The 25,000-nt window shown below is 32.5% G+C and overlaps 1 protein-coding gene across 19 annotated transcripts in view; it reads right to left on the bottom strand.

Annotated features, from left to right (window-relative positions):
* FOXP2 (forkhead box P2) overlaps positions 1–25,000 on the bottom strand; it is a 694,699-nt gene that overhangs the window by 7,687 nt on the left and 662,012 nt on the right. For all 19 annotated transcript variants that reach the window (XM_007504164.3, XM_007504167.3, XM_016426114.2 and 16 more), the window contains 2 exons: positions 23,552–23,621; positions 22,586–22,749 (listed from right to left, as the gene is read on the bottom strand). In XM_007504164.3, the coding sequence (XP_007504226.1) occupies positions 22,586–22,749; positions 23,552–23,621 (234 nt within the window). The remainder of the gene's footprint in view (positions 1–22,585; positions 22,750–23,551; positions 23,622–25,000) is intronic.

Below are 25,000 nucleotides of genomic sequence, written 5' to 3'. Positions count from 1 at the left end.
AAATGTCTCTATTGTGTCAAGCTACTATAAAGTCAGCTCTAATCTCTCAATTCACGGTATAGATTACTCCCAAGGGATAAGTTAGACACTTTGGGAAGTGCCCATTACAATGACATTAATGCACTCTATGAGGGTAAATCATGAAATTATACCAAAGAAGATATAAATAAAAAGCCGAGAGAAGAATTTGTTAATGATATTTGATGAAAATTAAGGGTTTTTTCTTTTTTTTTTTGTCACCAGAAAGTTTTGCTATAATTTAAAATGCTATCTTTTAGTTTTAAAGAAAGGAGTTTTTATTTCAGGTTCTTAGACTTCTGTCAACATAGTTTAATGCCACTTTCCAGGATACCAAAAGTTAACTTCAGCATGCTTAAGTAAATAATATAAAGTAATATATGAACTGAAAAGTAGAATTAACTGTTCATATATCTTAAACATCGCTTATTAACTGTTATTTTAGAAGTCATATTTTAGAATGACATTTTCAATAATTTAAAAATTCATGTTCTATTAAAGTATTACAAGGCATATGTAGTAAGAACACCTATTTGATTAAAAATATATATATGTATATATGTGGATTATTTCAGACTAGGATAGAAGTTTAAAATATATTCACAAAGACTATAAGAAGCCAGTAGATATCATTTCAGTTATATAACCACTTAGACTCATTGTTTTCACTGAATTAACTAGTTATTTCACTGAAAAAACGAAATCAACCAGTTGTTAAAATATTATGTGAAAATTAGGATTTGAAAACATTTCTTATTAGGTGAATATTCCTGCAGCATCCTTTACATACAAAATATACAAAATAAATGACATAATTTAAAATGATACTTATTTAAGGTCCTGGTAGTGGCTTTACAATATGACATTTTAATATAATTGTAGAACCAAGTTAAAGGAGAGATTTTAGCACTTCCTAGTCGAATCTCTGAATCTAAATATTTTAAAGATAACTAAATTATAGTAATGGATTACATATAAATAGAGATAGAGACTAGGCTCCAAAATTTGTAACATATCACCTATGTATAATTTAAGTTTTCACAATGACTTGAGAATGTACAAGTGATCAAATTTCAATGGCATAATATTTGACTCCTTTATTCTAAAGCCATTTAGTTATTTGTTTCCATAGATTTATTCTCAGTTCATTTCTATATTCAAAAGCCTCAAAATTTTCCTTATGCCAAAGAAGACCATTTTAAGGGGACCTATCTGTTTTGAATCTAACATTTCTGTTGCTGAAAAAATTAACATGTATGGTGAATAATACTAGGATAAGGAATCCACACACACAAAAAGTCGTATTATTTCTACTGAATTTTCTACCTACTTCATTTGGCAAGAATATTTATATTGTTTATGGATACCAATTTCACTTGGCCACTTTTCATTGCAGGGATAAAATGAGACAGACAAAAAAATGACATTTAGTTTGCCTGGTCTTTTGTGTGTGTATGTGGGAAACAATCACATTTCAAAGCACTTCTCCCTTGTTTTTTTTCCTACTTCCCTTGAGACATCCCTTTGGCTTTTGAACCAGCTTGACTTTTTGAGCCAGAGATGATTCAAAATTCATACGGTGCTTTTCTAGTTAATTCTTGGACTTAGTAATTTGATACCTGGTGAATCTTCATCTTTGATAATACTATTTGATCTGATGATTCCCACATCAAGTGTTGATCAATTGCTGAGATCAGTTAAATGCAATCCAACAATTGAATTTGGACACAGCACATTAATCCCTTTACTTTGCACCTCATTGGCACAGGCAACCATCTTCATCTTTGGGGTTCCTTATTTGTAGAAATAGGAACAACAATATCTATAGATCTGATAACTTGAGTGTATATATAAATAATTTCATACATGTATAAATAAATCATTTCATACATGTATAAATCAGAACTCTATTAAGTAATAGATCTAAGATCTATTACCCAGCTCTAAATCTATGGTTCCTTGAAATGTCTAGTATTATTGGCCAAAGACTAAGATCTTATTTTAGACTGCTAGCTTCTAAATGTTGGGATCATATATTATTTATTATTACATCTTCCCTGGTGCCTAGTTCAGTGAATTGCACATTGTAGGTGAATTAGGTTTTTGGTAGACAATAAGCTCCTTGAGGGCAGGGCCTGTGTTTCATTTTTATTTTTATGCCAAGCATATGACACTATATACCCACTAGGTAAAAAAACATTTTATTTTATTACATATAGAATTAATGAATCACCAAGAGTTTCCTTTAGTAACAAACTTACAGAAATTTATTCAAGATATTAATGATTGCTGGAACCAGATTGCATCAATATTGAATTGGGGATTCTTAATCTGGGCTACTTGAACTTTAAACTATTTATTTTTTGGATAAACATTTCAATGTGATTGATTTTTGAGGGTAATTTTATAGTATTTTATGTATCTAAAAACAATGTGGTCTTTAGGCTTCATCAGACTGCCAAAGGGGTCCATGACACACACACAACTCTTGGTTTAGAAGGCAAAGCACTATGCTCCCACAGGTCTAATAAATAGAATGTAAAAGCAATTTATGTAAAAATTCACATATTTTTTGCATATCACCAATATTAGGTAGCAATTCATGTCCATTTACCAGAAGGAAACTTATTAGTGTCTTTATTTTTAAATATTTTTTTCTCTATTAAGTGTTGATTAACTGTTCACAGAGCACCATGGTACTTTCTGAGATAAAGTATCTAGAAAAAAAGCACAGTACCTACCTTTTTGTCTTACTTGTAATTTATTTAAAGGGATCCTATATTAGATTTAGAGCTCAAAGGGCCTTTAGGGACCATCGAATCCTAACCACCTTCATAGTAGATAACTTGAGAAACAAAATGACTTGTCAGTAGTAAATACCAGAAGCAAGATTTGAAACTGTATCCTTTAATTATATATTTAGTGCTTTTCCCTCACAAACCTGATCATGCAAGGTTTATTTTTAAATAACTTATAATCTAGTATTTTACCCTAAATTAGGTAAACAACTCATTTACATGGTAAATATTTTAAAATTTAGAAACTTTAAGTGACATGTCCATATAGTTAATTGTAATGTATATGTGCATAATTATATCTAGATTTCTTCTGAGGAAGGGTAAAGTCACTTGGAACTGAGAGGAGTCAGGCAGGCCTCCTGGAAGAGGGTACATGAGTTAGGCTTTAAAGCTGGACAGAAATTAGAGAAAGCTGAGAAGGGTAGTCTAGGAACAAGGGAATGGTGTGAGCATGGAGGTTGAAGAGTGAATGGAGGCATTTTCATGGAACAGAATGACGTTTGTTTAGAACATAGTGTAGAAGGAGATATGTATGGGATGAAGCCAGAAAAGCCTCCAGATTGTGGTGAGCTTTGAATGCTAGGTAAAACAGTTTTACTTGGTAAGTAATAAGAACTCTAAGCAGGGGATTTGCATGGTGAGATCATTTCTTAAGGAAGATTAGTCTAGGAACACTGAAAAATGGAATGGGGGGGTTTGTGAAAGAAGGTAGGAAAACCCATTATGATGACATTGTAATAGTCTACGTTGAGTGAGTAGCACTAAGGTGGTGGTAATGGAACTAGATAAATAATTGTATACAATTCATTTATAATTTTCAAAATTAATTAGGTCCATTTGCATCAGATTTCTCACTTAAGGATGTCAACAGGCCCTGAAGAGTCATTTAGTACCCAATTCCTGAACAGATATCTCAGACATCTTTCCCTAGATTTTGGAAATTTATGGATCAACACTTTTTGTTTCATATAACAAAATTCCTCTTTATTTCAGGAGAAGTCCATTTAAAGTATTTGAGAAAAGCAATGGGTCATCTCATCACTGCTGAATTTATTAAGTTCTAGAGGTGTAATTTGTTGGTGCATTAAATATTTTGCTAAGGAAAAAATCCTAGTGACAATAAAACATGAACCTGAGAGGCCAGTGAAAATTCATTAAAAATATAGGACTCAGGGGTAGCTGAGTGGCTCAGTGGATTGAGATCCAGATCCAGAGATGGGAGGATCTGGGTTCAAATATGGCCTCAGACACTTCCTAGTTGTATGACCCTGGGCAAGTCACTTAACCCCCATTGCCTAGCCCTTACCACTCTTCTGTCTTGGAACCATTACTCAGTATTGATTCTAGGATGGAAGGTAGGAGTTTAAAAAAAATACAGGACCCATTTCTCTCCATAGATTGGCTGTCTCTAGTGCCTCCCCCATTTTGACTACTTTTCCTCTATATTAGAAATAGTAAGTCATCTATTTCAAGGTCCCTTCATAGTTTATGTTTTATTTTTTTACTTCCTTCATTCAGAGAAAGAAAAATTTAAATTGTTCTTTGGATTTAGTTTATCATTGGGCTTTATTACTACTATAGTACAAGTGCTACTTTCAAAGCAAGTAATGAGATATAATTTAGCATTACTAATTCTATAGCCATGCAATCAAATTAAATGCTAAAATACTTAAGTCATGAAATAGAAAAGTACAATATGACACTGCTGTGTTATTAAAATGGATCTGGGGAATTCATATGCATCTAGGAATGAATGCCAAAATTATATGTCAAAGATCCAGGGTGGGCCTCAGATGTCAAATAAGTAAGAACTTTTCTACTCAAAAAGGAAAGTACATTTCAGTGTGGGAAAATTTTCCCTGAGAATGCTCAGCACCTCTGGTTCACAAATTTATTTCCATCAATGATGCATTTATTGTCATCATCATTATCATCATCATTATCTCATCATCATAATATTCATCAGTAAACAGACTTTCCTAGAGGGTCATAAATTACTTTGGGCTTATGAAGATTTTTTTTGGACAAAACTTTAAAGAGAGTAATTGAAAATCAGAATGAAAGCCTCAGAGGCAGGAGCTCTATGTAAGCCAGTTTTGTTAAGAGGTGATTGTCTCAGTATCTTATAGATTGACCTACCTTTCTCTTTTAAACTATGTCTCCTGTGTTCATGATGATGTATTTCTAAATTTCACACCTCTGATGTGAAACTGTCCTCATTCACTAATACTAGGTTTCCAACAGAGTTGGGTCTATAGCAAGAGAGGACCTAGAGCTGTTGGGAGGTGGGGTTCGGAGGGGTATTTGGTAAACCTGTTAGAATGTAGTCTCTTTCAGAATATGAATGATTTCATTTTTTGTATTAGTAGTCCCCCCACACCTAATGCAGTTAATCATGCATACAATGAACATTTATTAAGCGCCTGCTTTGTGCCAGGTACTGAAGTATTGGGGTTACAAAAAAGAGGTGAAAATTGCTGCTGGGAAAAAAATAAGTGTTTCATAGGTGCTTGCTGACTGATCAAATTATATGATATATCAGGACAGATTAGATTGAAAGACTGAAGTAGGAACAATTCTAGTTGTTCTATGAAAATAATTCCTGGCTATTAGTGGCAATATGATGCCATCTTATTTTACTGAAGGAGTTCATGTAGTTTTTTTTTTTTCTTGATAGGATGCTGTAGAAGAATTAATAAATGCTGGACATGATGCCAGGGGGTCCTGGGTTCAGATCCTGACTCTAACAATATTATGTGATCTTAGGAAGCCATTTACTCTCTGTATTTGCTCTTTGTGTTGTTCCATTTCCTTATCTGTCAAATAAGAATCATGCCGGAATTGCCTATCTCACAGAGCCCTTGTGAGGAAGTGCTTTGCAAATGTATGTTGTATACAAGCATAAATTATTTATTATTGTTGTCACATATATCCTGGTCTTTTTAAGCTATTTCTTTTTGTATCATTTATTTTCTTAGCCTGTTTCCTCATCTATAAAATGCAGATAACTTGTAGGGTTATTGTGAAGAACAAATGAGATAATAGATATGAAGTTCTTTTCAAACTCTAAAGTGACATATAAATGTCCAGATTATTTTATCTTTCTATTTGCATTAGCTTGATATTCTACCAATTTTGAAAAGAATCCAAAATAACTTAAAGATTAAAATAGTACAAGATCAAGCATTTTGCTAGCTTTAAAGATGATCCACAATTTGGCAAGAACCAGTTTTATCTCCCACTATTCTTCATGAGTCTTAAACTCTAGCTATTCTAAACTACTCAGTGGTTCTCCAAAGAGCCATTATGACCACACTTTCATGTCTTTCTCTCATACCCCTTCTACTACCTGTTCAATTCCTAAACATCCTTTAAGATATACTCCAAAAGAAAGTAATTTTTGCCTTCTCTGAATTCCTATAGCACTTTGTTTATACCTTTGTTATTTATTGAACATTGAGAATTCATCTTTTACTTATAATTATTGTGTATGTATGCTATCTCCTTCACTAGATTATGGGGATGCTTTCTTATTTCTAATTGCATTCCTTTTCGCTGTGTGCCCTAATTGATTTTAAGTAACTAAATCTAAAGAATGAAGAAGGAAATAGTATCCAAGCAGTTCAAAGTGAGCAGTAGTAGATGAGAAGAGGCTTAAAAGTTGACCACATTACAAGACTAGGGGAGGGGGGAAAGGGGGAGATGGAGGGGAGATGGGAGGGAGATGTGGATGGGGGTGGGGGAAGACGGAGTTCATTAAGCTCTCAGATCCCCAGTACCTACTGCTAGAAGTAAAATCATATGAGCATTTTTGAAGAAACAAATTATTTTTTTCTATAGTACTCGAGAACGAATTAATCACAGAATGGGAATCTTTATAAACATATACATTTATTACCTACTTGGCCATAAAGTAGATTATAAATCTCCTTCTTTGAGCTATCCCTCTATTTTGTTAGGGGAAGTAGAGGATTATTTAAATTTGGAGATCTCCTAGTTTTGATTTTTAATTTGTTCCAGAAAGCAAGTAATACATTGATGCTACTGTTCTGAAGAGAACAACTAAACATGTCTACTATGATCAGTATTTTTGTTGTTGTCTTTTTAAACTGGCAAACACAGCTATATTCTTTTGAGTGGAATTTGAAAGAAAAAGTTTCAGCATTCTAAAAAAGTTAATTTACCACCTGGTGACTTGCAGTCATTATTTCAAACTAAAGAACCATAACATGAGAAGATAGGAGATGACTTCTCAGGTTCCTTCTGCTCCAGATTTATGATCCTACAACTTGCTTATAGAAACATAGCTTAAGAGTCAAAAGAGGAAAGTAGAAAATAAGCAAATCATTTTTGTAGTCTATTTGACAGTCTAGGTATGGCAATAGTGTATACTCCAAACAGACAATGAGCTAGCTACATTAATACTCTGGATTCCCCACCTAAAGACATGAATTGCCTCTTTGTTGTGAAATTTATAAGGACCCAAGGCACCAATGAAAGCTGAAGGAAATGCTAATGTTTGTTCACACCCTAAAGCAAAAGAGGAAAATTATAATGTGAAAGTTTATCTTTTTAGATTGTGGTCACACAGTAGATTCCCTGAAGGAATGCAAATCTTCATTTTCTCCTTTCTTAAGATTAAGTAAAAAGTCTTACCAACTGTTACCATTTTCTTTAGGATGAGAGTATCTTATGACTTGAGGTCTAATATATGGATGATTTTAATATGTTTTAAAATGATACAAAGCCAGAATATGGAATCACAACATTTTTACATTCCCAGATGTCTAGATAGTTTCAAGTACAATTGTTTAAACATCTGTACACAATGGCCTTTTAAGGAAAAGGTCATTAGTATGGTAAAGTAGGGAGAGTTAGTGAAACAATTTAAGATAAAATAGAAATGACTGTAAAACTGAAGTTGCCAGCCCTTCAACATTGTTCAAATCACATTGGCAATTCAAGAAGAATAAACAGTTAATATTAGCCACTAAATGCTACTTAGTGTAAATCTATTGCAGGAGTAATTTCTAAATGTATTCCAGCTTTCTCATTAATTAACAAACAGAACAAAACAGGTTTATCTGGATAAGAGAGGGATAGGGATGGACCAGACCTAAACCTGTGATTTCCTTTGTTATAGTGTTCCCAATTGAAGAAACTCCTTTTACCAATGTAGGTTAACAAATTCCCTGGGAAGATAAACAAATTTATCCTAGAGAGTAGTCTAGAGTGCTGATGGGCTAGGTGACACCCTCAGCCAGGATGTGACAGAGAGAAGGCTTGACCTTCATTTTTCTTAGTTTGACGCCTTCTTTCTATCCACTATACCACATTGCTAAGGGTTTCCTCAGGTAACCTTTATTATATTAGGAAGTTGAAAAATTATTCTTTCCATATCTTCAAAGGATTTCTCTATTTTCTTGTCTCTATTTTCATAAAATTGGTACTTCTCTAAAAAGCACTAAAAAGCATCAGAAACATCTTTAGGGAAACTTAAAGCATCATAGTACTTAAGTTTAGTTTTAATATGGAAATTGATTTCAAATGAAATAATATTTCATTGACATTGTGTCAAAAATACATGAATATAACCATTAGGTAATAGTTTTAATCTAAAGAAATACTGCATTTGTACAAAATATGTCTTCTATTCAAATGCAATTGTTCTATGTCACTCATTTTTTGGTTGCTTATTTTTATTACTTCTGGTACTTTTTAATTTCTACACAGAGCTACTTCTAGAAAATGTTTGTAATTTATTTAGTTATAACAACTCAGAGTTAGAACAGACATCTTCCAACTCCTATCCAGATTCTTGTGCTTGTTCCCCAAAATGTTTAACATTCATATTTTATATAGCATCATAGTTTTACATAATACTTTTAAATCTTTGGTTTCATTTTAACCCCACATCTGAAATTTATTGGACAGGTATATAATTGGTTGTTGTTGTTGTTATAGAGCTAAGGAAAAGGAGAAAAGTTGGGTGCCTTATGGAAAAAGATATTGTTAGTAAATGGTGGAATTTACTTGAATTCTAGGTTTTTGTCTTAAATCTCTAACTATATTTTATGATATTGGGCAGTCCATCAATCATAATCAATTATCATGTGCTGAATATTTGTCAGGTACTTTGCTAAGTGAGGTTATCATAGAAATCTGTCTGATTACTTTAATAGGTTTCATTAGTTTGTCCTAACTTTGTCCTAAGGTATGTTTTGTGACCCATCCACTACACTTTGCTGCAAAATTTCTTCGTCTATTATATGATGATAAAAGATCAATTTTATATATCACTTTATATTAAATAGTACTATTTTAATGTAGAGAATATAACCTTTTATAGATTAAAATTTTTCCCTGGTTTTTTATTTTCTTATTTTTATTTAATTTTATTTTTTAAAACCCTTACTTTCCATCTTGGAGTCAATACTGCATATTGGCTCCAAGGCAGAAATTTGGTAAGGGCTAGGCAATGAGGGTCAAGTGACTTGCCCAGGGTCACACAGCTAGGAAGTGTCTAAGGCCAGATTTGAACCTAGGACCTCCCGTCTCTAGGCCTGGCTCTCAATCCACTGAGATACCCAGCTGCCCCCTTCCCTGGTTTTTAAAAAGAAGTTGTGAACGAAATAACAATTAAAATGAGTAAACTTTAAAAAGCTTTTAAAATGTAAAATATGAAAATGATTTTATAAAAAAATATTTTGTTATTTATACATGAGAAGTCACACTGATTAAATATCCTATTAATAATTTATCCTATTTATATAATTAAAATATACAGCTTTCTTAATATTAAGCTTTCTTTTGTCTAATTATAATTTATTTTACCTGAAAATAGGCCCCACTTTCTGATTATTTTAAACAAATTTCAGGAAATTTAAAATTTTTCTGATTTTTAAAATTGTAATATGTTATAGAAGAAAGAGTACTGCTTTTGCAGTTAGAGGATTGAGCTTTCATAAACCTTCTGCTCCTCCCTAATAATTACTACCAGTGTCACCTTATGCAAGTTCTAGACCCTCTTTGCTTCATTTTCCTCATTTATATAATGAAGGATATTGGACCACATATCAACTGAAATTATTTGCAGTTATGGATCTATGATCTTAACAGAATATAGCATTTATGTATTCTGAAAATAGAAATAATAATTCTTATTTTTATTAACTGAGAAATACTAGAACAGATCTTTGTAACTAATAAGGTCTAAATCTGCATTTACTTTTAGACCTTAAAGGTTGTTTTCCATACCATTTACTAATATTTATATGATAAGTTCACCAAAAAAAATTTCCTATATTATAATGGAAGACATTTTCACATTCTTTCTCTTCAGCATATGACAGAAAGCCCTTTGGAGTTGTAGAAGGACAAACCTCAACTTGGAGTTTTAGATGAGGAAGGAATCAGTGTTCCCACTATAATAACTAAATTAAAAAAGTGGTTGCATTTGACAGTTTGTGATAGTCTAGATAGCTACTAGGCTGAATGTCTCTCTTTCAAATGAACATTTACTTCACCCTTCCTGTGTCCAAGCCAAATCGACTTAAAAATAAAATTACTTTAATATTATGCAATTACACCACCATCTCTGTGTGCTTCTACACCAAATAGGAAAAATATACATCTATAGTTCTGATTTATCTAGGATAGCCTTATATTGGATAGAGCTTTTTCTACTCTAAATGCCATTGCTATTTGCTATATAGTTATAGAATAACATTATTCAGAATATTAGTATTTAAAGCTTGAAAATAAAATTTTTTTCTAACTACATGATACTAATCTTAATGATGTGTCTTTAATTTTAATCTATACTCCAATGGATCTGTTCAAAGATAGAGTTCCATTTGAAGTCAACCGATCGTCTCCATTTCAGTGAATCAGCAAAGGAAATTAGATTAATTAAAAATAGTTTTATGCATTGTCATTGAATGGATGTTTCCATAGGAGTCTATCTATCTATCTTCAGAATAAGACTAAAATTCATTAAAATTTAAGTAACATTTTCTAAAGTTAGAGAATTAATGGGAACTAAATTGAAAGTCAGATTTTTTTTACTAGGAAATAAAACATACCAGAAGTTTATTTGATAAGTCTTCTAGTTTTACTGCAGAATTTTAATTTCCAAAGTGATAGAAGTCATGAGAGTATAGCTGAATGTGACTCATAGATGAATGAAACACCAACATGGTGCAACTGCCTCGTAGGCATGAATCTAATGAATCTAATGAATGATGTACTTGCCCATTGGTGCAAGTATAAATTCTGATGAAATACCGTAAGTTTCTGAATTCCATTTTTTCACTTTGTAAAGGATAGATCTTAATATTATAAATTAGGCAATATTAGATTGCATTTAGATTCCAGTAAATGCAAAGTTTAATGCAGAGAAATAGGTAAAAGATTTAATTTTTGGTAACTTTATTAAAATGGGGTGTTTTCTTATGGCAAACTTAAAAAATTAATATTTTATCCTTTCCCTTTCACCTCCTCAGTGAATTAAAGAAGGTAACTAGGTAAATACAAAGTTGCTATTTAGCCAATTTAAAACAAATCTGAAGATAGCATGACATCAAACTGAGTAAGTTTGAGCATTAGATTTTCTTTTATATATTTGGACTCTCTTTTATTCTTTAGAAAAATCTAAACTATAAAGGTACAATTCATGGGATTAGGAGAAAACTACTTATAGTAGTCTTATATTTTATCATACTTATTTCTAAGTGAACAAGGTATTTCTTGGGGCCCTGTTCTAATGGTACACAAGTCTCTTATTCATCAGATGTTTTATTAGTGTATATATCATGGTAGAAAACAGTATACTCAAATATTAAAGAACTTATTCTATAGTAGTATGGTATAATCACAACAACAATAATAATCACTAGCACTTAAAGCATTTTAAGATGCTTTACAATTATTATCTCTTTTCATCATCCCAACAATCCCATGTTGTTAGATGCTTTTATCATCTCCATTTTATAGATGAGGAAAACTGATCCTGAAAAATGCTATAGCCCACACAGTGTCTCACAGCTAATAAACATTTTAGAAAGACTTCAGATCTTTATGATTCCAAGGCTATTGCAATGTACTATACTATCTAGTTGCTCCGTTACAAGGAAAAGAGTAATGTTCTTGGTCTCAGACATTGGTGTAAGTCCCAGCTTTCATATTTCTACCCCTGAATTTATTGCTAAATCATTTAACTATTTGACACTTGTGGGTTTAAAAATTAATATTCAATAATTTATATTTTAAAAGTTTTATTAATAATAACTGGGCAAAAGAACTGCCCGAATTCAGCTTGGTTGCAGGTCCAAAAAAAGAGAGAGAGGGAGGAGTTACAGCCACTTGCAATCACACAAAATGTGTGATGCAGGAAAAGGGGATTTTGGGAAATATTAAGGGACTTCTGTGGGATGAAGTCCAAAAGTTTAAAAATCTCCATTTATACATACCCTCCTGTGATCCTATTGGGAAACCAGTTTCCCCAAAAGGATCATGGAAACATAATCAACTTAAAGACTGCAATAATTTGTGGATGAAAGGAAAAGATAAAACCAATGATTACTAGGTTGAGAAAACGTCAATTTGGGGGCTGGTGAATTTGAACCTGGAGGGGGAGTTTGAAATACTTTTGTTCTTATGCCAAAGGGGACTGTCCCCTAATTGGCTTTTTGTCAATGTACCTATTATTGGTTTTGTTCCTTTCTCCTTTTATTTTCCTCTTATCCCCCAAATATTGTAATTTCCCTTTCAAAACTATAATATTTGTATATACCTCTAGTTCAAGTTATAAGTTAGTTATGTTTTCATGATCCATTGGGGAGACTTGTCTCCCAAAGGATCACAGGGGGTAATGTATTGATTTAGAATCTTGAACTCTAGAGACTACATTTCCCACAATCCCCTTTTACTTTTCCTGTTTGTGCATCTCCTTAAGTGGATGGAGTTTTGAGTTTCTGTTTCTGCCCACTCGCTCTCTCTGGCTGGTACCAGTGATAAGGAGGGAGCATTTTGGGTGCTTGCTGGAGTTTTTAAAAATTCCTCTTTGATCTAAGATGATATTAATAAATAGTATTAAAATAATACTTGGAGTATCGAATATTAATTTTAATTTTTACACACTTTTTTCCCCGTTCCTATAATGGTAACAATGCTTGTACTACCTTCCTTTATAGGTTTTATTTTTATGAGGAAAGTACTCTGTAAACCATGAAGTGTTACATAGATGAATTATTAAGATACAAGAATTGATTATGGCTTGACTCTTCTTATAATTGAATTTTGGTTTCAACCTGATGTTTCCTCAATGTATGAAATTTCTTATAAGGGAACTTTCCTTTATTAGTACAAATCTGAAACTTCTGTAGGCTATAATCTAGAGTCACCTGTGGCACCAATAGGTTGGACAGTGTACCTAGGGTCAGTTGGCCATGTATGTGTTAGAGGCTGAACTTGAGCCCATATATATATGCTTCACTTTCAGGCTGGCTGGCTCTCTATCTACTTCTCCAAGCTGCCTCTCTACCTTAGTGTATTTATATAAGCATATGTCAAATAAAAGATGTGACAAGAATGGCAATAATAGTAAATTCTTAGGAAAACATTTGACAAAGAATTTAATTACGGTAATTGGATAAGTGCTACTGTTTTAAACTCTAGGAATATACTGAGAAGAGGCATAGTATGGCAAAAAGAGTTCTAAATGTTGAGCTGGGAGAGACCAGAGTTTAATTCCTTGATCTGGCACTTTAGCTGTGTGATACCAGGCAAACTATTTAGGTCTTCCAAATCTAAGTTTCCTCATATATAAAATGGGGATGACACATTACTTCAACCTGCTATCTCACAGTACTATTATGAGGAAAAGTCTATAGGAGCCTTGAAGTGCTGTGTAAATGTAAACTATTATGGATTAGTCAATTCTATATAACTATATCAAATGGTCTGTAACTTCTATAAATATGCCTTTTTTCTGATCTATAATAATAATAGTCCTTTAGTAAAGCAGGGGCCATTTAGAATTACAAAATTACAAAAAAAAATTCTATCTAGAATGTTTAAACATAATATATTGCTTAAGTAGATCACTAACATATTTTCCAAGAAGTTACTTGTGTTTGGTCATACATGCTTTTAATCCTGGCTCCCAGAGAGCCTGTAACTGGTGGATCATCAAAATTTGGGAGTGCTGAGCTAAAGCCCATTGGGTGTGTGCATTAATTAAGCCTATGTATGTATGTATGTATGATGAAACCCTTGTTTCAAGGGAGTGCAAGAGCAGTTTCAAGAGCAGTTAGTGTAGACACACACATAAGAGAAGATAAAAAGCTGAAATAATACATTTCTGTGTAGTTATTTTTGAAAAGAGATCTTAGAGTTGATCACAAAAGTAGCAGAATATTGAAGCTTTGCACCATGAAATGAATATGATATTGAAAAAGAAAGATGCCCTGTAATCTTGGCATGGTAGGAGGGATCGCAGAAGATTGGAGAATATATGAAAATAGAAGTTGGGAAGGTATATGCCTCCCAGTTTCCAAGTTTCATCATGCAACATAGTGATCCCTGTCAATAGCAAAACAATCCAAAGTTCAATCTTTTACAGAGATATAACATCTTAAAGGGTTTTACATAACATGCCACCTACCCATCTTAAGAACTCTACATATACCTAAAAATATCTAGTAGAAGGAAAAACAGGTCTAATAATGCAGTACAAGAGAAAGTGTGAGTGGACTTTGAGGAAGGAATGGAAAGACATGAGCTTTAAGTACTTATTATGTGTCAGGCATTGTGCTAAATGCTTTGAAAGTTTTATTTCCTTTTATCCCAATAACCCTAAGAGGTAGGATCTATTATAAACCAATTTCATAGAGAAGGAAACTGAGTCAGACAGAGGATTAAGAGACTTGCTTAGAATTATACAACTAAAGAGTATCTAAAGGTATATTTGAACTGAAGTCTTCTTCACTCCAGGCCCAGTGTTCTATCTACTACTATACCACCAGTGGTTACTTTGGAATCAGATAATGTTATGATTTTAGGCATATTGTATGACCTCTCTGGACCTTAATTTTCTACATCTGTAAAATTAGGAAGTTGGAGTTTATGTGCCATTTAGGTCCAGATCTATAGATATTTTATTCTTGGTTGTTTCAATACATTTAGTGATGGGGATAGGAGTGTAGGGGAACCACATGACTTAGAAGCAATTTATGTCAGAAAGACCTGACTTGGGACTTTTGGTTTACTCTAAAGTTAAGATATATAAGTTAAGATACATATCAATGAGATATGCCTTTTGGAAATATTGGTACAAATTTAGCTCAATAAAAGAACAGGTGATGTTCTCTCTGTACTCTGTGACAGATAATTTCTGGCATATTTAATTTATTTCTGGGTATTACTTTTTTAGGAAGGGTATTAGCAAGTGTATTTAAAAGAGTATGACCAGAATGATTAGGGAACTGAAAATGACATAAGAAGAGGATTGTTTCAAAGAAAGATTTAGGGGAGACATGTTGGCTGGTGAAATATTTGAAGAGCTCCCAAATAAAGGAAGTTTTGTGACATTTGAATTATTGGAAAATTCTCCTTTAATTTGAATAAAAATCACCTCTTGGAGAATTTGGATCAGGCTAGAATGACTAGTTTTTTTGTTTGTTTGTTTTGGATACCGTATATAATTGTGGAGAATGTTTTTCAAAGCCCCTTTGCTCCTTACAGTCTTTCCTTCTCTGAATACCAACTGATTCTTTTGCCTTGTCCTGTAACCATGGGCCAAATAAAGTCTTTTACTGATATGTATCCTAAATTATAAATAGTAGGTTTTCTTTCCATGATATTTACTTCTTCCATAAGCACAATTTTTATACTCAGATTCTATAAGGGAAATCAATAACTTTCAAACTTCAAACCTCTCATCTAAGAAGAAGAATAAAGTCCAAATAATATAGAATGATTAACTGAAAGAAAGCTCTAAGGTCAGATAAGAGAACTAGTTAAAATGATACAAAGCTAAAATACAATCTAGAGTTAACCACTAACACATAAACAAGTCCTTAATTTAAACATTATGATCCAGTCTAGTAATTATGAACTGCTAATATGAAAAGAAAAAAAAAGGCTGACTTCAGTATCATTAAACTTTTCCCTTTGTTGCCTCAGATTCAGAAAACAGCAGCAGAAAAAGGACTGCGCCTTCTATTATGAGTTCAATTTAGAGTTGTAGATACTTATTTTTTAGGGTGTGTAAATACACCCTCAATCACTTTACAGTCTTAATCTATGAGAAAAGATGGCAACTCCCATGCACTTCATCCTAAATATTAAATTTAGATGGCATCTGGCTTTCCTTTTTAGAAATCTTTCCATGTCAAAATGAATTAACCTAAATAACTTTTTATTTGTACTCTATAAAGTGGTGGAAAACTCAGCTGAATGACTAACACTTTTTAAGTATTTATTCAAGATACAGAATTATCAAAAGTTTAGAAGAAACTAGAAAGAACATCATAACACTATCCACTTCTGAGTCAAGTCTCTCAAAGGAGAGTATCTTCTCTGATTTCTGGGCTGAAGGATTTTTGATATTGTAGTACATATTGATACTAGGGGAATTATGGTAATGGGGAAATGTTAGAGAGGTAAAACCAGAAAAGCCAGGGAAATTGTGGTATATGTTGGTGATGGAATACTATTGTGCTCAAAAGAATAATAAAGTGGGGGAATTCCAAGGAGACGGAACAACCTCCAGGAAGTGATGCAGAGCAAAAGGAGCAGAACCAGGAAAACATTGTACACAGAGACTGATACACTGTGGTACAATCGAATGTAATGGACTTCTCCCATTAGTGGCAAGTCAGTGATCCTGAACAACCCGGAGGGATATACGAGAAAGAACACTATCCACATTCAGAGGAAAAACTTTGGGAGTAGAAACACAGAAGAAAAACAACTGCTTGATTACATGAGTCAAGGGGATATGATTGGGGATGTAGACTCTAAATGAACATCCTAGTGCAAATACCAACAACATGGAAATAAGTTCTGATCAAGGACAATACCCAGTGGAATTGTGTATCGGGTGGGGGGAGGAGGAGGGGAGGGAAAGAATATATGATTTTTGTAACAAAGGAATAATGTTCTAAATTGACTAAATAAAATAAAAAACAATAAAAAACAATTAAGATAGCTAAGAGAGATTATTAAGTAACCACTTGAACTCTGACATCACCTTTCTTTATTTCAAAAGACAGGGCCACTGAAATTCTGTCATTACTTGGTTGCTCTTCTAAAAACATAAAATTATCTCCATTTAATTCTTGTGATTTTTTTTTCTCAAATGGAAAGCGGGAATAGGCAGATAAATTTATATTGTGGGAGGATTTTTGTTCACCAAAATGCCTGCAAGTGTAAAAAGTTTGAAAAGCACTTTAAAATTAATAATTTAATATTATTAATTTAAAATATTAATAGCTACTTAAATTTAAGGAGCTAAATACCTCAAGGACCTGTGATTTTCTTTACGATGTTTCAGCTTGTCTTATAATATTGAATCAGAGATTTGCCTGTCCTTTCATAACTAGTTTCAAAGTCCAAAAACATATAAGCTGCAATCTCTTCCTAAAACAAGAATCAAGCACTCTTTAAATCAATTCTATTGTGCCAGTTTTCAGCAGGGTAAGTATAATTAAAGTAATGTATCACTGCATTGTTTCCAGTAAGTTGATACTATTTTAATTATTTTGGTTCCTTGGCAAAACTAAACATCATATATAGTAATTTTCTTTTTCTTTCAACCATTTCTCTTGTCCAAAAGTAAATCTATTCAGTTAGTGGAGAACAGAGTTACATGGAAAGACTGGGGTAATGAAGGAAAGGTTAGATTTAGATAAGGAAGGGAAAGGAGGACATTCTCGGCAAGATGAATTTCCCAGATGGAAATGTGAAGGGCATGTGCGAGCAAGTGGTTTACATGAAGTAGTAGGGAGACAGGAGAATAGATAATGGAATAAGAAACATACCATGTTGAGGAAAATGGATGATTCCTACCCCCTCTCCTCAGTGTTCTTATATAATTTTTTTTCTTTACTTAAAAATATTAAAAAAAAATTTTACCTTTCACCCTTCCCAAACTTTTATCACTTAACTTTACTATCAGTACTACTGATGCCCCCTCCTTTATATGTCATCATCTGAGAATTAACAAGACTAAAGTTAAAAAGCTCTTTGTCTAAATGTGCCTAACGTTTAATCCTTTTGATGACTTAATCCAGCATCTTAAATATCTTGTGCTTTAGGAAGCATTAATAAAAATTAATGTAGAATTCCCAGTTTGTGATGATTTGACTAATTATTAGAAGACCAGGTGAAGGACATGATAGCATTCTCTTGGCTGCAACAATTAATAATGTGTTTCTACTAGGGTGTGGAAGGATGATCCATTTATGGAATATAGTATTAATTGAAAAAAATCTTGAGTCTTTCAAAGAAGAATTTTAGTTTTATACTATTGGTATGTAAAAGATTTGTTAAAATTTATTGCAAGTGTAAGCAAGATTTTAAGGAGCATTTCAATCAATGAATGACAATACAGTTAATGATTTACTATATGTATTTTTAACATTTAGTAGTAAAAGAGCCAAATCTGTTTCTTAAAGTTGTCCCAATTGAAATTCTAATTAGAAGTTTTAAAAAAATAGTGTTGGTTTTTGTTTATTTTTTATTTTTATTTTTTTAGATAGCTAGGTGGTTCAATAGGTAGCCAGGCTTAGAAATGGGAGGTCCTGGTTTCAAATCTTACCTCTGACATTTTCTAGCTGTGTAACCCTGGGCAAGTCACTTAACCCCATTGCTCAGCCCTTCTGCTCTTCTGCCCTGGAACCAATATACAGTATTGTTTTTAAACAGAAGGTAAGGGTTTTTAAAAAAAAGTTACTTAGGCCCCTGTGGCAACCCAAACTAATACATTTTTTAAAATTCCTTATAAATGTTAATTTTTATTAATTCAGACCTACTTTCCCACTTAATATAAATTAATGAGTTATTCAAGTAGTAACAACATTGGGTCTTTACATAAATGATAGTAATATTGCTGAGCACATGTCCTTTTCTGGTCATATTTTTTTTCTGATTTCTTTAATATATCTAATCTGTCATATAGAAGAGTGAGCAAAAGCACAGAGATAACCTCTGGGCTCCTCTGGTACCCAGAGAATCTCAAAAGATATAGTGGAAGGTCTCTTGTATGTTGAGAGGAGACCCTTTAAGAAGGATTTATGAGAAGAAATAGTCTTACAGAATAGTTTGTCATAGCTTATTATATCTGTTAATCCAGAAAAAGAATAATTTATATAAAAGAACCAAACTTAAACTGTCTACAGTATATGCTCCTGGTCTCATATCTTTTGACTATCCTTTTATGTCCTGATTTTAATTAACAATCCAAACATACTCATTCCTGTCTATTTAAAATCTCAAAGACCCACTATGGTAAGCTTTTTTTTTCTTTTTTAAGTAACAGCAGATTCTTTGAAGATAAGGACTGCTCTGATTTCACTAAGGCAAAACAAAACAAAAGATATACTTGATTTTGTAAGACAAGTGACTAATACTTGTCTTGGGTTCACAGATGTAAAGTTAGAAAGGACTTGGCCCAGTTTTCTCAGAAATGGAAGCTGAGGGCACATAGAGGCTAAATGACTTGTCAAAGTCATACTAGTACTAAGCATAATAGGAGAAACAGGTTTTGTTTTTTCCTGACAGGATTAAATTATAAATTGGGGAGTCTTGTCTCTCAATCAAGTGCACAGGGTAGCTGAAGTATCTTTGGTATCTTTTGCTTTGAGCAATCATTCTTTCTTTCCTCTAATAATCTTCCAATCCTAACTTGAATATCTTAGATTTAAATGTATTTTTTAGACTTTAACATTGTCTTTCCATTTATCAGATAATAAAACCTTTATCTGTACCATATAACAATGACAAATGTATTTTAAAATTTATAATACTATTTTGTTAAATATTTATGTAATATTTTCACAATTCTGATAGATTATATTTCCACAATGTATACTAAAACTTATATGTAACCAATATTTTATGTTTGCAAAGAGGAAAGTCTCTCTCCAATTCCCCATAAACCTGTTGCATTTTCAAGCATTCTAGAATTATTTTAGCCACAAGAATCTTTACAGTAGTAGCAGGATGAAGTCCAAAGAATGACAAGATTTTTTTTGTGGGTTGGCAATTGGTGATAATATAGGATATATACCTTTATACCTGTCATATCTATAAAACATGCTGTATGAGATTAATTTGTAAGTCACTTGGAAAACTTAAGGTTTGTCATTTCAAAATTTTCTTTAAAATTTTTTTTATAGTTCTGTCCTCTAGGCTAGTTGAAGATTTTCTTGAATTTACCCCATCTTGGAAGTGGGCAAGGAAATAATAGGGACTGGGGATAATAGTAGATAATACATTCCATATGTCTAATTTAAATGAGTAGAAAATGTTCAACAGCATAATCTACCTGGGAACTGGTGAATGAAATGGGAAAGGATTTCTCTATCTTGAGAGTACAATGGTGGAGAACTCTTACCACTATAGATAGGCAACTGTTTTATAATTTTGATTCTCATAGAAATGTCTGGCATAGTGAGTAGTTGTATGTCTTGCTGGAAGCATATAGCTTATTAACATGCGTCAGAAACTAGCTTTAAACCTAGGTCTTTGTGATCTGAAAGCCAACTCTCTTTCTACTTTACCAAACCTTAGGTTTGATATATATATATATATATTGAACATTTACAGTGAGATTCACTAAATCAATTAAGAGCTGATTTCACCAGGCATTAAATATATTCTTGTATTCTTTTAAAAACATAATTTTACAAGAACTTATATCTCTGTAGTAACATTCACAATAAAACTAATCAAATTAATGATCAAATAAAAATTCTGAATTAGTAATTGCTTAATGGAAATAATGTTAAAATTTTAAAATGACATAATTTAACATAGCATTGTATGCACTAAAATGCCAAGTTGAATAAATAATTTGAATCATTAGTTTTCAAAACTTTAACTATGCAGATTAGTTTTCTTAACACTGGTCAACAAAATATACAGTTATTTAAAAAATTAATCCATATGTCCTCTCTAGATAACATATTAGAAATGCTCCCTTTCATATGAGCACCTCTACTTGGTACACTACATCAATAGCTTTTATTGTGAATGTCACTCATTTCTATAGAATTACTTAAAAAACAACACAGGATCTAACACTTGTTTGCTCTTTAAAGTTTTATTGTCTTGGCATTTTATACAGGGAGAGAGCATTAGCATACTCAGGAGATCTGCTAAAAGTAAAAGGCCTCAAGCTACCCACTGCATGGCAGATAGGATAAAGCCCAAGATATAAAAACTTTTGTCTGATCACTCACTTTACTTGTTTTAGAGTACTGCTACTCTCAAGAGCATATATTCATGTTCTTTCTACTTCAAGTTTTATTACTTCTTTTGTATTATTTAATACATCTAAAGACACTTCCAAAAGACAAATTTTTCCATTTTAAAAAAGTAATGGTTTGGAACCTGATAAAACACATTAATGTTCACAGTCCATTTTTTGCAAAGGTGATCGAGTAGAAGTGCTATAAAGCAATTAGGAACATGATCTTAAAGACATAATGGGTCATGGAGAATGAAATGCCAGAAAGTCAACAAAAATAATGTTCCTTTTAAAAGGTGCAATGGAAGAAGACTCATCCAAAGACCAGGCTCAGTCCCTTCACTTTTTATTCATGTATTTAAATTGGGGGATGGGGAAGAATAGAAGATGGGGAAAAGAAGAAAAAGATGGGGAAATAAGGATGAATGTGAAAATGTCGGGGTGTAGCAATTAATTGTAAGAAACTATCAACCAATTGTTCTAAATTGAACATCAACTCCTTATGGCCACTTTATCATTTAAATTCTATTTTAAAAATATAAATTACCAAGTTGGGTGTTTTTGCTACTCGGTAAACAAGAAATTGGCATATTTGACACGACTAAGTCTGGGCATTCTTAAAGCTTTATACACATTTCTGAAATCCACAATACATCAATTTTTAATATTTTCACTCTCTCAGCTCCATTAAAAAGATGGTAGGGGAAAGATTTTAGAGTAATTAATGATATAGTTAGCTGCTAAATATTAATAGGAATCGTAGTCTTGCATAAAATATAACATATAAACCTTGCCAATACAGACGCACCAGTAATTAAAGTTGAATATGTAATTACACTGATTTATAAGACAGGAAAAAAGTTACACTTTACTAGCTTCTATGTAAACTGTGGCTAACAGTTAAACTTTGCATTTTACGGTTTATAAAACTGGATACTATCTCAACTACAGTTCATATAAATGGTTTAGAGACTTGTAATCAAAGTAAAAATTGCAGCAACCTATTCTGAAATGAATTGTCTTACTGTGCCACACAAAATCAAGCTGTGATAAAGACCTATGTGATCTAGACACAGATAAGATGTAAAGGCTTTGTACTGAGGTCAACAGCAGAATTAAGAGGTGGAGAACTCAGAAAAGCTCTATACAATAATTATAAGGCATAGGAGCATCTAATAATAGTTAATTTAAACACATTTATCATACTAAGCAACTTCACTTACTTAACACTCCTCCAAACAGTAAGAAATTAGTCTGGGCTCTTCCCCAGAGGAACTCTGTTAACCAAACTTACATGTGAGGCTGGGGAGAGCAGCCTGGACTACTGTTTCCATTACTGTCAATGTGATCCAAAGAACCATTGAGGTCTTCGTGGACTGCCTGCAGTAAACCACTGGATGCGTTATTTATCAGTCCTGGGTTACTAAGCAAAGGTAAACTACTCTCTGCCAGGGCAGCCTGGGGAAATAATAGAGACACAATATGTGACTTTCTGAAGTTGATTTTAAAATCACACACACACACACACACACACACACAAGACATATTTATCTTTTCTTTAAGAGTCTCAAATTACCAAATGCGTATTTTGGAAACATTTGAGGCAAATGATCTAAGGGTATTAAATATGTTGAGACATATAAACAATGTTTTATACTGCAAATTTGATTAATTACACTTTATCCTTCAACAGTGACATGTTGTACCTTTTTACTTGGTGAAATGCTCTACGGTAACATAAGCAGTTGCTCTACTTTTCAAAAAATGACCAGAACTTAACTCAAAATAAAGAAGTCCTGACATTTGCCTCTTCTGCATAAAAATTATATATTATAATTAAACTTTAAAGTTTTTGCCACAAGCACCATGTTCCCCAACACCATGATGTGAAATCATTTATGACAGCTTGGATAAATATTAATGCAGATCCACATGCATTTGCAAAAGCTTCTATCAATCTAACATTTGCAGGAAAAACGAGTATTCCAGATTTTGCCACAGGGTGTCCTTCTTGCTTCTTCACATCAAAAGTAGAATGAATTAGAACTAGTGCTCCTTGCAGTACTAGGTGATACAACTTACTTGGATGATAAACCCAACTATTGAGAACTACCACATTTTCCCTACAAATCCCCAAATAGCTAGTTATTCTTCAAGCTATACTATAGATACAAAAAAAAAAAAAGCTAAGTGTATAACATAATACTTTCAAGGGCAAACATTTAGAAATAGGTACATTAAAAAAACAAACATATATTACCTGCAAACTTGCATTAAGAGCTGCTCCATAGCCTAAACTGGTAGGTATGTTTTTCACTAATGTTGGACTTCTGAAAAGAAATGACTCCCTTTTAGTCAAACTTGAAAATTGGCACTCTTGATTTTTCTCCTAAGCTATCATATAACATATTTTATACTTGAAGGTCAAAATCTTCAGATGAAAATACAAAATGAGTTCTGAAGTCTCAATCTAGTAATCAGGAGTAGATTGGTCTACATCAGAGAAACAGTTTGAACTGACACAGTTCAAATTCATTTATAATTGTCTACCCCACCTTTGATAAGGCATCATGACACAGGAATCTAAGTAATATAATAGGTTAGATGACACTGAGTTGACAAAGGTAAGGATGTGAAATTTTTAAGTTCTCTGTAATTATTTTCAAACACACAGGGAGCGGGTGGTTCATTTCCAAGAACAATAACAGTTCTGCATTTATATAAAAATTTAAAAAGTAAATACATGACACAATTACCAATTTGATGCAATCAGGGAATAATTAATGGTTAATTTCTAGATCACCATGAATTAACATAATAAATTACCATGGTTAATTAAATGACAACATAACAGATTAACTATTTCTAGAATGCTGAAATTAGCATACTTTAATACAGAAATATAAAATTCTTCTGTTCAGGTGCCTTATATAATACGGAAAACATTTATTGCTCTCCCTACTTAATAGTCACTAAAAGGTTTTGAGGATGAATTACCTAGTACTTGGAGTTCATTTCTTAAGCAAAAAAATGTTTCATTAAAATATCTTCTATTTATAACTGGTATGATAGGTTGTATTGTGTCCTGATTGGCCATCAATCAGTCAGGATCCCACCCTGTCTTATCTTTATCTCCCTTACTAGCCCTGTATAGACCAATAATAAAATGAATATGAAAGGGAAGCAAGATTCAAACAATAAAGTTAGGCTTTGAAACCATATGGTTTGAAAAACTACAGGAAACAAAACCTGCGATCTTAATTACATGATATCATATTAATTTAACAATATATGGAAGATAACTGATAAAATATTTTATGAAGTATTCTCCTGCTTACTTAAGAAAAGAGATGATTTTAAGATGGCATCTATATATAGAGCTCCATTTTATTATGCTTAGAATGCTCTTCCCAAGCTCCCAGGTTAATATAGGCATAACAACAGGATGACACAAATAGCTGGTGAAGCACATCAAAAAGAATTCATGGACTATAGAATTAAAAGGAAATTTAGTTTGGTTTTAAAACTTTGATGGAAGAAAAACTGTAGAAATAACTACGAAAGTAACTGAAGTAAGGAGGCCAGTTTAGTCTTGTGAACGTTTCATGTTAAAAATAGGGAGGATAATATTAATAAATGTCACTTATGCCTAGAAATGGAATAAAAGCAGTTTTCCTTTAGCTATTAGCTTTTTCTCCACACAAGTGTC

This window comes from Monodelphis domestica, chromosome 5 (genome assembly GCF_027887165.1).
Source record: "Monodelphis domestica isolate mMonDom1 chromosome 5, mMonDom1.pri, whole genome shotgun sequence".
Taxonomy (NCBI): Eukaryota; Metazoa; Chordata; class Mammalia; order Didelphimorphia; family Didelphidae; genus Monodelphis; species Monodelphis domestica.
This window is presented reverse-complemented; position numbering and strand designations above follow the sequence as displayed.